The 14357-nt window shown below is 49.1% G+C and overlaps 1 protein-coding gene across 1 annotated transcript; it reads right to left on the bottom strand.

Annotated features, from left to right (window-relative positions):
* Positions 1–1119: 1119 nt before the first annotated feature.
* LOC115100984 (protein GUCD1-like) lies at positions 1120–13270 on the bottom strand. The gene is made up of 6 exons (XM_029620120.1): positions 12923–13270; positions 12319–12403; positions 6511–6676; positions 6335–6426; positions 4034–4275; positions 1120–3189 (listed from the first exon to the last, which is right to left on the bottom strand). The coding sequence occupies exons 1-6, from the start codon at positions 12978–12980 to the stop codon at positions 3098–3100; spliced, it is 735 nt and encodes a 244-aa protein (XP_029475980.1). The 5' UTR covers positions 12981–13270; the 3' UTR covers positions 1120–3097.
* Between the last annotated feature and the right edge of the window lie 1087 nt (positions 13271–14357).

The raw sequence follows: 14357 nt of genomic DNA, 5'->3' as shown, positions 1-14357 counted from the left end.
TCGAATGAGAAGACGCAGCCTTTGCAAGGGCGGTATTAACCCGACCACGGGCAGCCTTCCACCCCGATCAGTAGCAGCTTTTGTACATACCATTGAGCCTGAGTCCATCTGGCTATATGTTAGGAAATGGAGAATTACTTACCTGATAGTTTTATTTTCTTTAGTGTAGACAGATGGACTGAGCATCCTGCTGCCAAGGATTCACCCATGGAGTGGTTTTCAATTCCAAGAGATTATGGGTAAACTGTCATCCAGCTCCTAGATCAGGCCACTTATAATCTTACTGTGGTTCAGTGTTTGGTTGAGTACTGTTATGGTTATCTGTTTTTAATCAAGTTTTTTTTCAATAGTATGTCCACAGTGGCTTTTGAAGAGAATACTGAAGTGCTGAGGTCACTGCAGGGTGAATGCAGCTTTGAAACCTGAATCCGTCTCCCTCTGTTGGCAGGGGAGCACAATCCATTGGTCCTGAGTCCATCTGTCTACATTAAGGAAAACGAAATTATCAGGGAAGTAATTTCTCCAATGGAATGAGGCCCAGTACTGAGGCACCAAGCATCTGCTGCCTGCATGCCGCAGGCAGCAGATGCTTGGTGCCTGCGGCACCATTTACTGCTACTCTCTCTCCTTCCACCAGGTTCTAACCCAGTCAGCCATCTTGGGAGCCAGCCCTAAACCATTCTATGCCTCTTGTTAGGCAATGGTAAAAGCCTAGAAATGTTTTCATAAATAAGTGTAAACCCCTCCACTGCTCACCCAGTCAAAAGAAATTGATTACATCTGTTTGATGCTATCTCCCTCTGCTAAAACCATACTGCCTCAGATCCTGCAATCTGCTCGATTCCAGATACTTCACTATCCTTTCCTACATTACCATTGTCTTCACATTCATTTTTTAAATTCTTACATTAGATGAGCTCTGACCATCCCTTTCAGGACAAAAATCCTGCCAGCATCACAGGCCGTCTGTGCCACAGCTGAGTCAAACCCTAGCAGCTTCCTAGGGTTAATGCACAGTGCCAGCCAGTTTGGTATCTGCATGGGTGAGAGCACAATGCCCAGGATGTGGTGGTTTTCTTACACCAAGAAGCTACACACACACACAACATACTTCCATGATCATTTTCACATCAGTCATTTAATTAAGAAAAAAAAGTTGACTGTTCACACTGCCACATGCCAGACAGGGTTTCCCTATTCTTACAAGTTTAAAGATTTAGCAAGACTTCTGTTTGAACAGCAGGAAGCAAATGCATACAGTACAGTGAGCCCAGCGTGTTCCACTTGTGCAATAGCTCAGCTCTAGACTTTGGAGAGTCCGACTCCACTCTTTGCTCCCCAGGGTTTCATCCCCCCTCTTAAGGACACAAAGAGAATCTACCTAGATAAGCCCCCTCCCCTATCCAGTACCCTGCAGTGGCCATGCCCAGAGTCTGTGGGCACTGTTCACTGCAGGGTTAAACAGAGGCAAATAATTTAAAATCCTATGGGAAAAGACAAACAACGCTCCTACTGTTCCACAGATGCTTTGTCCTCTTCTCCCTCAAGTATGTACGGAGTAAGTGCAAAGAACAAGAGGTAAATTAATGAACAGCAAACAAAACTCAGAAGCACCTTGACATTTCAATAACAGCTAATGTTTTCAGCACAAATAACCAGTAAACAGAAACCTAGAACCAAGGAAGAATGATAATAAACGTTTAATTATAAATTATGAGATATTGATCTGTTAAGCACTTGTGATGAACTTATTTAAAAGTGACTGAAAGTTCAGGCTGGGGCCATTCTTCTATTACACATGCACATGGTATGCATCCATCTCTCTCCTCACCAGCTATGAGTACACTGGTCCTCTTTCCACCCTTAGTGCAGACACCTTACTCCTCCCCTCTCTTGGCTGCACACCCCATCTGTGTTATACATGGCATGGAGGCAATTTTCACAAGAGCCACTCATCGAGTTCGGTGGATTTTCAAACACAAGTACAAAGCACCCGCATACACTGGAGCCAGCTATTGCAGTGGGTTAACTTATGCAGCAAGAGCTATATGCATGCACTGGGAAATCCAACATACTAACTGCAGTTCCCCTGACCAAGCCATCTCCCAGATCACCCACTTCTTGAACGACTCCGTCAAGCCACCTTCATTTCTCCCTTTGCTGCCTTGTCCTCCATAGGCTGCTCTTCGCCTCTGACCTGCTGCTGCCCACGTGATACTATGTAGTGATGTATGCCCAATAGGCGAGGAAGTGAACATCACAGCAGATTTGGACTTATTTCAACATTTCTTAAGTGTGAATAATCAGACATGGACTTCCCCAAAGGCAGAGTCTATATTGGTTTCTGGTGATTATTCTCCCCCCTTGAGAGAAAGTGCAAGTTTCGATTTGTTTAAAAATAAATAAAAAATGCAGAGCTCAGTGTCACCCTTGCATGGAGTACTGTATCGTGCACTAAAGGAAGCTGGTGGGAAAGAGGGAGGGGCAGTAGTGGGCTGAGAACCAGAGTTCAGATCTCACTTCCCCCACCGAGACTCCTTATGACCTTCGGCAAGTCTCCTCTCCTGTAGCCTCAGGTACCTACTTAGATGGTAAACTCTAGGGTGGAAGGGGTGGTGATGGTAGAAGAGGGATTTGTACCTGAATACCAAGGAGACTGTAACCTGCCTTCAGCATTATGTGGATAGGCACATAAATATCAGAATAAAAGGTGTTCAAAGGCATCTAATGACAACTCATAAGACAATAGCTAATGAGACATCAACATTTTCTTTTACCACTTTTATATTAAAAAAAAAAAAACCATTGACTTCCATTTTATAATGGAAATGTAGTTGCTTCTCTGAAAGCAGGCCCTCCAGCGGCAACACTTCCTTCAGCCTCTGCTAGTTATTATTCTTGGCCAAAGGGTTGCTGTTTTGCCTCCGATCATTTTCCCTGACGCAGAAATGCATTTGTGCCTTGGGAGTAAAGTTGCACGTAGTGTTGCAGTAGGTGACGCAACTTCTTCCACCTTGCTGATCCCACATATCCCAAGATAAGCTGCTGTGCTGACCCCACCGACCTCAAAGCAAGCAGCAGTGTCCAAGCAGAGAGGTCAGCTGTCCACATAGATGAAGAGAATGTCCTCGTCTGTGCCATAGCTGCGCCTGGCGTCCTCAAAGTTCCTGATGCTGGTGCTGCACGTTCCTGCAGGTGAGCAGAGCAGAGCCATGGAGAATCCCAGCCACTCCTGCAACCCTTTCCCTTTAGGATTTTGTGCCCCCTACTGACCGTCTTACAGCTCTGTGGTTTTCCACTTCCTGTACAGGGACACTACATCTGCCCCCTCCATCTATAAGGGGGCCATGGCCGCAGCTGCTCTCACTTGTGTAACTTTCTAGTACCTCCTTCTCTGTAAATACCAAACAAAGGACTTGGCTTTCTCTTTAGCTTAGAGTCCCCCTTTGGTTTTAGCCTCTCCTACATCTAAAGGAGTTCTCTTTTTCTTTTTTTTTTTTTTTTTTTAATTGATGGGCCTGGCTAAGTTGTCTGCTTTCTGCTAAGCATCCTTTCTTCTGCCTCTGGTTTCTGAATGCTGGTACCATCTTTCCTTGCTAACCTGCCTTCCTTTTCATGTCAGACCAAAGAATCCCACTAGGGTCTCCCCCTCACCGTGAGGTCAGCCTTCCTACAATCCAGGACCCTAGTCAAGTCTTAGTTTGAATCAGTTCAAGTCACATCAGAGTTTAATAGTGACCTGCACAGAACGGTGATTGCTAAGGGTTCCCTTTCCATGAGCGCAGTGCACAGGTGAAACAGGCCCTGGAATCTGAGCAGCTTTGGAAAACAATGTTCTGACTGCATAGCACATGTGATCACAGCTGCAAGGGCCCTCTGGTGAATACAATAACCAGGAGACTATCAAAGCTTTAGGACCAATAGCAAAGTCTAAACTTTTGTTACTGTCAATTTTAACAAGTAAACTAGGCAGATAATGAGCCATAGATCTCTCTGGAGACTGTTCCATGGGGTTTTTCAGTCAAATACTCACGATCTGCATAGGCTGGATTGTTGTAGAAGATACTCTCCGTGGATTTGTTGTAGCCACACAATACCACAAAATGGCCCTGATAGTCTGGGCTTCTGCAGAAGCACTTCTGGCCAATGGGGAGGAAGCAGCAGTATTTGACTGGGCTGGAGCAGAGGTCACACAGCAGCAGTACCGCATTCACCAAGACAATAGCGATGTGGCCCTGTGCCAGGTGCTGCTGCAGGTCCTGTACTGTCACGGTCCTGCAGAGAAGGTTGAGAGGCAGCAAGTTTTATTACCAAGCACCTACATGTATGCAGCTTATTCCACAAGTGTGGCTGAGTGATTAACCACCCAGGAAGGAATCTGGGGAAGCCCCTCCGTAGCGATATACTTCTAATCTTATTTGTTTTCATGCTGGTTGTTGAAGCTATTCTTGCCAAGTTGAAGAAAGCCTCATTATGCAGGAGTGCCCCTAACCTCAGCTGGCAAAAACCCATCCACACATTGTGGCCTCCACATTGCTCTGCACCTCCCCCTGTAATCTATTCAGAGTCAGAAGGGGGGCCATTAAGGTTAGAGGCTCACTGGATTTCCTTTCTGCTCAGGGAGTGGACACCCAAGTCCCCCTAATCTCTCATGCTAGCAGGACATGGGTGCCTTCAGACAGTGTCCCTGGTCCATCACTCCAGATCACAACACTTCTGGTACATAAGGCTGGGAGAAGGAAGATACTACCAGCAGGTGGCCTTCCTGGCCCAGCCCTCCACACCCTCCCCATGTACCAGGAGGATACTGCCACCAGCAGACAGCTTCCCTGGCCCATCTCTCTTAAGTTATTCCCTCTTGCTGAGTAGTAGGTTTTTTTTGGTTTTTTTTTTACAATCCTAACAGAATCAAGTAACTGTTCCCTCTCCCCCCCTGGGGGGGGCCCAGAGGAAGCCAAAGTTATCTGCTACCAGCTAAAACCCAAAGCTGCACAGCTGTATCTGGTAACTGAATGATATGCCCGAGCCCCCTTTTTCCCCCAGTGATCACACTACTAACAGCACAGTTTAGTCCTGGGGGGAAATCTGCACTACTGCGGAAAATGGCAGAGGAGACCCTGGCATGCTGCGAACAGACCGTGCGAAGATGAAGGCCCCGACGCATCATTCGTGGCCAAGATGAAAGCCCCAGTGAGAGTGAATGTGTGTGAGAGAGAGGAGAGGGTGAGAGAGCAGGGAGAGGGGTGTGAGAGGAGAGGGTGAGAGCAGGAGGGTGTAAGAGCATGGGAGGCGAGAGAGCTTGAGGGGGTGGGGGGGGGATATGCTTGACTGCGGGTGCCAGAGAGAGGGAGCCTATATGAGGAGATTATGAAGGTGTGTGTGTGTGTGTGTGAGAGAGAGTGAGAATGAGAGTGAGAGAAAGGGAGCTTGTGTGGGTGTGTATGCAAGAAAGAGGGCCCTGTATGAGGGGCTGGCGTGTGTGCGAGAGAGTGAGGGAGCCTGTATGAGGGTGTGTGTATGTGTACCAGAGAGAGAGGGAGGGACAGAGGGAGCCTGTGTGAGGGGCAGTACTGAGAATGGGGTCAAAGTCTGGGACTGGCAATAGAGTGGAAGGGATTGAGCCTAGAGGTGAAAGGGAGAAGATACTGGCAGGTGGAGGAGTTGGGCCCTGAAAGGGCAAAGTGGCCAGGGGAGTAGGGAGAGGAAGTGGAAGGGTCACTCTTACAGAGAATTTCTAGGGAAATTCTGCTCAAAATATTTAAAATTATGCTTCTTTAAGTAATAACTTTTCTGTAATTTAAAATGTAATTACTTAAAGACTGTCATGTAAATTGTGTTATTTTGACCAATATAAAGTTTGCAGAATTTTAAGTTTTTGTGCGCAGAATTCCCCCAGGAGTAACAGTTTGAGAGCCTACATTGGTGCTTGGATGTCACTGGTAACACCAACTTCTACAGAAGAGCCCAGGAATGAGCACAGGATCAGGGATCACTAGACACCAAAAGCAGCGCTTCACCCCCATGAAACCAGCGGGCTCAATGCATTGTTCCTCGGCACGTGACTTAGCTGCACTGAGGATTTCTGTTCGAGGAGGGGGTGTGCTGCCAGTTAAGGAGTACATACAAAGATGACGTTTCCACCCTTTGCATGTGCTCTGCACAAAGCAGGCAACAGTTAACCATGCAGACTGAGAAGGCGTGTTTCTACTCCAAGAACTGGTGCAAAGCCTGGAAACATTGTTAACTCGCCACAGCTACTTCCTCACTGTGTGTGAACAAGGAACTGAATCACTGAAAAGAAATGCAAAAGGATGAAGGAGAAAAGAAATCTCACCGTTTCTCCACTAGCACCCCACTAGCTTTTGCTTGTGCAAATAGCTGGTTCACTCTGTTCTCTTCTGTGTCAAAATGTTTCCTATAGAAAGACTGAGCAGAGAGAATAATAAAAGGTTTATCTCGCATCAGCAACGAGAGAGCTCTGGCTTTGGTGGGGGCTGGAGTGCGCCTGACCTGGTTCTTGTAGCCCTTGTCCACCCCGAGGGTCCGCGTGCAGAGTCTGTGTTTCACGCCAAAGTGCCACATCAGGTAGGCCAGGTCAATAGTCCAGATACTCTTACTGAGGTGCAGCTCCTGCAGGGCCATCTGAAACTCAGCTTCACTCAGCTGATTCAAGTACCTGCGAAGAGAAGGCACCAGACAAAGCCATCAAGGCAGCAACTCACACTGCTGTAGGAGAACCAATGCCAAGCAGGACCACAAAAAAAAAAAAAAAAAAAATCCCTGTGACTCAGGCAAATAGTACAACTTAGGTTTACAACACGTTTCATAGCCACAGAAACAAAAGGAAAATTGGTTCTTACCTGCTAATTTTCGTTCTTGTAGTACCACAGATCAGTCCAGACAGCTGGGTTTTGCCTCCCCTTCCAGTAGATAAAGTTTTGAAGGCACTGCCTCTTAACCTGGTGTGCCACCTGCACCACTTCAGTATAAATCTGTACCCAAGCGAGATAAAATTCACCTAAAACTTTGAACACAACCTTTCCCATAAACGAGCAGAGGAATAAGGTAAGAAAAACCAATAACCATCAGAAAAAAGAACCTGTGCCATTCTTCAGAGATGCACAAAGAGGTAAGAATGTAAACAGAGGTGATGTATGTCTATACGTACCGCGGTATAAAAGAATCTATAAATAAATAAATAAATAAAATAAATAAGAAATACAGACAGGACGAGCGGACTCTCCATGCTTTTCCACTCTCCCAGGCGGGCGTTTGGACTGATCTGTGGGACTACAGGAACGAAAATTAGCAGGTAAGAATGAATTTTACTTTCCCTGTACGTACCCGGATCAGTCCAGACAGCTGAGATGTGCCAAAGCTTCCCTAACCGGGTTGGGACTGTGAGAGTCCTACTCGAAGAACACTTGCCCCAAAATTGTGGATGTCTGGACATCCAAACAGTAGTGTCTGGAAAAGGTATGCAAAGACTTCCAAGTAGCCGCTCTGCAAATCTCCTGAGGCAACACCATCTGAGATTCTGCCCAAGAGGTCACCTGGGAACGTGTCGAATGAGCCTTTAACCCTTATGGAAGGGGACGACCACAGGAAATGTGAGCGGACATGATCGCTTCCTTTAACCACCTAGCAACATTGGCTTTAGAGGCTTTCTGCCCTCTTCTGGGACCACTCCAGAGGACGAAAAGGTGGTCAGACATCCTGAAGCTGTTAGTTCCCTCCAGGTATTGCAGCAGGGTGCAGCGAACATCCAGAAGTCTCAACTCCGAAGCGCGAGGCGAACCAAGCTCCAGATCCATAAAAGCTGGGAGCTCCACAGCTTGGTTCAAATGAAAGGTGGAGACCACCTTAGGCAAGAAGGAAGGGACCGCTCGCAATGACACCCCCAAATCCGTAATCCACAGAAAAGGGTCTCTACAGGGCAGGGCTTGTAGCTCTTGAGACCCGCCAGGCAGAACAGATAGCCACCAAGAAGACTACCTTCAGAGTAAGATCTTTGATTGAAGCCTTCCTCAGAGGTTCAAAAGGAGCGGTGTACAGGCTTCTGAGAACAAGATTTAATCTCCGGGGGGGGGGGGGGGACGACAAACCTGGCAAGCCGGAGGCTTCAAGTGTTTCACCCCTCGCAGGAAACAGCTAACATCTGGATGAGCTGCCAAACTGGTCCCATGAAGCTTGCCTTGTAAACAGCTCAGAGCTGAGAGACTTGGACTCACAGGGAACTATAAGATAGGCCCTTCGTCAGACCCCGCTGCAGGAACGCCAGGATCTGCATCACCGATGCAACGTGTGTTCCGTACACCAAGACTCAAAGACCCGCCATACTCTGACAGGCTAAGTAAGCAGAGGTTTTTTGAGCTTGCAACAGTGTGGAAATCACGTCTTCCGAATATCCCTTCTTCCTCAGAGTCCGCCTTTCAAAAGCAAGGCTGCTAGACAAAAGCGATCCACTTGATCGAAAAATATGGGACCTTGTCGGAGCAGATTCTGTAGATGACCCAGCATCAGGCAAGGTTGATTAGATCCACAAACCAAGGCCTTCTGGGCCACTCCGAGCAACAAGAATCACCCATCCCGGGTGACATTCTATTCTTATTAGAACCTTGCTCACAAGAGGCCAAGGAGGAAAACACGTACCCTAGCACCTCGGTTGGCCAAGGTAGAATTAGGGCATTTATGCCTTCTGCCCTATGTTACCTTCTGCGACTGAAGAAGCATGGGGCCTTGGCATTCTCCCTCGTCGCCATCAGATCGATGTGAGGAGTTCCCCACCTGCGCAAAATGAGCGTCATTGCCTCCTTGGAGAGCTCCCACTCTCCCGGGTCCGGTTGCTGACGAGTGAGGAAGTCTGCTTGGATGTTGTCGGATCTCGCAATGTGAGACGCCACCAAAATTGCTAAGTTCTGCTCCATCCAAGTCATGAGTAGGTCCGCTTCCAGGGCAATTGTTGTAGGCCACCATGGTCGCATTGTCTGACAGAATTCGAACCACTCGATTCTGCAACAGAGGGAGAAACTCCATGAGCGCCAATCTCACCGCCCTGGTCTCCTGGCGATTGATGGACCAGGAGGCCTCCTCCTCTGTCCACTGCTCCTACACTAATAAAGATTGGCACACTGCCCCAACTAGAGAGGCCGATGTCGGTTGTCACCATGACCCAATGCAGTAGCTCGAGGTTCACACCACAGGCCAAATGCTCCCGATACAGCCACCATGAGAGTCTGGATCTGGCAGGCTCCGTCAGCGGAAGAGGAAGTAAACTGTTCTGACCTGGGGTCCCACCTGAAGAGGTCACATATGAGCAAAACACCCATGGAACCAAATCCAGGGTGGAGGCTGTGGAACCAAAGACCTGTAGGTAATGCCATGCTGTGGGGGGGGGGGGGGGGGGGTTCTACATATCCAGAAATCTCTGGATCTGCGAAAACAGCTTGAACATGTGGTCCTCCTTCCAGCCCGGGTATTGAACTTTGCCTCCAAGAGCTCCAAGACCTGTGAGGGTGCAAGGTGGCTCTTGACGAGGTTGACTACCCAGCCCAAGGACTGGAAGAGGGTCCTACGGCCTCCACCGCAAGACGACAAAGATCTCGGGACTTTGCTCAGATGAGCCAGTCGTCCAAGTACAGGTGGACAAGAATCCCCTGCTTCCATAGCACTACCGCCACCATCATGACTTTGGTGAAAGTGCTTGGAGCTGTAGCGAGGCCGAAAGGAAGAGTGCAAAACTGAAAATGTTCTTCAAGGATCTTGAACCTGAGATACCTCTGGTGATCTTGGCATATCCCAATGTGTAGATACGCCTCCGTGAGGTTTAGAGAGACCAGGAATTCTCAGCTATGGACAACTGCTATAGCGGGGCACTCTGTTCACCTTCTGCAGCTCCAGGATGGGCCAAAAGGTCCCCTCCTTCTTTAGGACAATGAAATAAATGGAGTAACATCTGCCCCTGCTCTTCCATAGGGACGGGAACAATGGCCCCCAACATCCACAGTCTTTGGATGGTCTGGTGGACTATGCACTTCTTTGCCGCAGACATGCAGGGGGAGACCATGAACAGGATTCTTAAAGGGCGAGCAAATTCTAAAGTGAAGCCGTGCTTTATAACACTGAGGACCCAATGTTCAGAGGTGATTTTGGCCTAATCCTCGTAGAGGGTCAGCCGACCCCAGACGGGAAGAGTCGAGGAGTGAACCAGCCATTCCTCATGGCGATGATTTTTGCCAGCACGAACCCTGTCCTGGTCCATCTTGGCTGGTCCTGCTGTTACAAAAGGACTGGGACCAGGGCTGAGACCTCCCCAAAGTCTGTCGCTGGCTAGCACTTGGAACTCTTCTCTGGCAGAAACGTCTTTGGCTCTGAAAGCGTGAGCAGACAGGTTGAAAACCCCTAGAGGTCTTGGGTCTATCCTCCGGTAACTTACGCACCTTGTTATCTCCGAGCTGCTTGATCATCTGTTCCAGGTCTTCTCCAAAGAGGAATTTGCCCTTGAAAGATAGAGCCCCCAGTTGCTCCTTAGAAGATGCATCCGCAGACCAATTGCATAATCACAAGAGTAGTCGGGCCGAAGCCACAGATACCATGGTCCCGGAAGAGGTGCGGATAGGATCATACAAGGCGTCCGCCCCATAGGCTACCGCTGCTTCCAAGCGCTCTGCTTGTTCCGACTCCCCCGGTGACAGGTCCTTAGCGCTCTGCAACTGTAGGACCCACCTTAAGCTGGCGTGGAGCATGAAGCTGCTGCATACTGCAGCCCAAATGCCCAGGGAGGAGACGTCAAAAATCCCCTTGAGGTAAACCTCAAGTTTGTGGTTTAGAGGTCCTTCAGGGCTGTGGACCCAGCAACTGGAATCGTAGTTCTCTTGGTGACCGCGGATACAGAGTCATCAACCTTCGACACCCTGAGCAGCTCCAATGTTTTTTCAGACAGCAGATATATCTTATCCATAGCCCTGCTGACCTTCAAACCCTTGTCTGGAGTGTCCCACTCCCAGGATACCAACTGCTGCCCCATCCGGTGAAAGGGGAGCGTGGTAGCCAGCTTTTGCAGCCTAGCCATGACAGGATCCACAGAGTCCAGGACGATCTTCCTGCGGGACCTCAATTCCCGAACATGTGGAATGAGGGGGCTAAGTTCCTACCTTTGGAACAAGCAGACAACCTGGGAGAGTCACCCTCCAAAGCAGGAGGGGCATCTGGGTCCTGTCCCTCTGGGACCTGGTCTATCGGGGGCCAAGAAATCATCTGCTGGATCCTAAGGAGGGGACCCCGAATCCGGATCCCCTGATGAAAAGGGCCCCTTGGGGCCATGCCCCTCAGGGGTCCGGACTGTGCAGACCCTAGGAGCCCCCAGAGTCTCAGAGGACTTGGCCCATTTACTGGGAGGCCCCCCATCCAAGTCCCGTGCCGTAGGCCCTGTACGTTTAGCCATTGGGAATGGGTTGGCCTCGCCAGAGGGAACAGGATGGGCTGGCTGCGCTTTGTGCAGCGGCACGGAGTCTGATGCGGTTCAACAGGTACAGCCTCTCCACCGGGGAGGCACTGGGAACAAGTGCCCGACTGCACGCGCCGTGGGAACCTCTCCCCGCAGGAGGAGCAGTGGCACAAGTGCGGCATGAGGTCGCAGGAGACCATCACGAGGGATGCGCCTGAGTAGGAGGGAGCCTTGGCAGAGACTTACCCCATCGACCGGGAGCCCGGAGAACATGGGGCAGGAGAGAGAAAACCACTCCCAAAAACTGCCTGCTGCTCAGCCCGCTCTAAGACCTTTTTTTTTTTTTAAATAACTTTAATCCCAAACAAGAGAAAATGACACTAAAATACTTCCCTGTACAGTGAATGGCAGAGGCTCTCTCGGGCACCATGCTGGGGGGGGGGAGCCAGTCCCCTAGCTATCATCCCCGGCGCACCAACCAGAGTAAATTTGGGGTCCCCGGCCCTTGCTTATTAACACCTTTGACTGGGAGGAATGAGCCCCCCAGGGCCTCACAATCTCCCAGAAGATTGTTTTTTTTTTAATCTAGGTACAAAGCAGGTTTTGCACCACATCCATCTGGTGGAGACAGAGAAATACTGAAGTGGTGCAGGTGGCACACCAGGTTAAGAGGCGGTGCCTTCAAAACTTTCTCTGTCTCCATCTGCTGGAAGGGAGGCAAAACCCAGCTGTCTGGACTGGTCCGGGTAGGGGAACGCCATACAAATAAAATCTGATAATTCTATTTTTAGAATGTGCTATGTTACCAAAGTCCCTTTATTTATAGCAGTTTCAGGTCAGTTAATTCAACAGTGCAAAAGAATGGCACTTACTGCAGAACCATCCTGGAACAGGCCAGACCACAGTCCCAATGATACATCTGCTGAATCACGGGCACCTTCAACCGGATGTGCTCATCTGTGAAGACAAACAGCAATGCAGCAGGAAAAAACCCATCTACTCCCTCCAGTCATGGGCTCAGTCCTGTAGTAACTGAGAGTCAGGGACAGTAACGTAGCTCTTCGTTGGGGGAGGCAGAAGGGGCAGGGGATAGGAATGCAGCCCATCTCATGGAAGTGGAAACGGGTGTGGGGGCAGTAATGTATCGCTGCCCTTGGAGATGGGGGCAGTAATGTAGCCCAGCTCTTGGAAGAGGGAGGAGCAGGGGGCAGTAATGTAGTCCTGCAGGTGGAGGTGGTTGCAGTGATGTAACCTCATTCGTGGGGGTGGGGACAGTAATGTAACCCAGCCCTTGGGAGGGGAGGGCCTATTTTTAAGGCGGGGGGGGGGGGGGTAATAATGTAGTCCTGCAGGTGGAGGTGGTGGCAGTAATGTAACCTCTTTCATGGGGGCGGGGGCAATAATGTAGCGCTGCTCTTGGAGGTGGGAACAGGCGCTATCCCCAGTTCCCAAGAGGTTCAAGGGTCTGCCGCTGACCTGTTGGCTGCTGGTCGGGCGGCTCTTCCGCTCCCTCGCCTTCTCTCGGGCTCTTCATTTCCTGCTGTTTCGGTCCGGCTCAGGGGATGCGGGAGAACCAATGTCGAGACCGCCCCCTCTCCCTCATTCCTCCCGGTCCTGCGCCTCCCCTCCCCCGGGGCCCGTATGACTATAAACAAAGCCTCCCCTACTCCCTCTCAATGCCGCTCGTCGGCCCTTTAAGGGAAGCGCAGCTGCGACGTCATTGGAAAGCGCGATGCGGATGCCTGACGTCATTCCGCCGAGGGGTGGGGCCGAACATAGGTTTTGTGTCCCCGGAATTGCTGTAAATACTGTCTATATGTAAATATATAAATTATTCACCCCCAGAGACCTCGCTCATTCCCCGGTGTAAGGATACTATGGAGCCCCTCCCATACCCCGGTGTTAAGGGTACCACGGAGTTCCTCCCCCTCAGAGACTCCGCCCATACCCCGGTTTAAAGATACCGTGGCGCCTAATGCCCTAAGGATCCTTCCATGTTCCGGATTAAGAGCCACATGGAGTCTCTCTTCCTAGGGCACCTGTTGCACATCCTGGGTGTGAGGACTCCCATGGGGAGGCACCCCAGTCCCATGTCATTGGACTGGGGTGCCAACCGCTTTCCCTGAGGCACCCGTCTCATGCTGGACGTAGTAATAGTAGCTTCAGAAAACATTATTAGCATTGCATGTTTATATATGTTGCCAAACTAGTATACCTAATGTTAAATAAATGATAAAAGGAAAACATTACAAAATAACAGTGGAGTGAAATTACAGGTTATATAAAGTACAACAGAATTAAAATAGGTTTTAGTGCTGGCCTGAATTGACCCTGGTCAGGTTTCATTTCTGCCTGGTGGTATATTTTGCTGCTATAGCTGCTGTTTTTCTTGCTCATTTTTTTGTGGGAAGACTTTGATTTTCTCTGTCAACTTTGGGAAATGTGCATTTCTGATCTCTTTTTATTTTGTTTAGCACAAGAGGAAATGCATTTCTGTTTCTCCACTGTTGCACTGCATACAGTTTTCATGGGGTGTTCAGTTTAGTTTTTGTCTGCATCTTTTTATTTCTAGTCTGTGGTCATTTATCCTGTATTTGGTGAGAGACTGCCTGGTTTTTTTTTTTTGTTTTTTTTGCATTTGTGGCTGAGATGAGGTATTCTGCTAACATTTATTTTCTATGTAGGGATCTGTAGCAGTCCAGCTTGTTTTGTTTTCCAATCTGGATCTCCCAATAGGAGGTGTATTAGTCTTCTAGGGCACATTGTAACATTTGCATTGCTGCCCTTTCGTAGGTTGGTTTATCGTTGTTTGAGTTCTAGATGTTAGTGCTGGATTGGGATGGCAAGTTTGCTACATAGATACTGAGAATTATTTTTTCCATAGTAACATAGTAATAAAGGCAAAAAAGGA

The sequence above is a fragment of the Rhinatrema bivittatum genome, chromosome 11 (genome assembly GCF_901001135.1).
Source record: "Rhinatrema bivittatum chromosome 11, aRhiBiv1.1, whole genome shotgun sequence".
In the NCBI taxonomy this organism is placed as follows: Eukaryota; Metazoa; Chordata; class Amphibia; order Gymnophiona; family Rhinatrematidae; genus Rhinatrema; species Rhinatrema bivittatum.
The sequence above is the reverse complement of the archived record's forward strand: the minus strand, read 5'-3'. Positions and strand labels throughout refer to the sequence as shown.

Bases quoted from the DNA above. Each gene is read 5' to 3' on its own strand.
- LOC115100984 (XM_029620120.1), bottom strand. From the start codon at position 12,980: ATGAAGAGCCCGAGAGAAGGCGAGGGAGCGGAAGAGCCGCCCGACCAG. The intron at 12,404-12,922 runs GTCAGCGGCAGA...TTGTCTTCACAG, and splicing joins GCCCGACCAGCAGCCAACAG to ATGAGCACATCCGGTTGAAG. The intron at 3,190-4,033 runs GTGAGTATTTGA...GCTCACCTGCAG, and splicing joins CAATCCAGCCTATGCAGATC to GAACGTGCAGCACCAGCATC.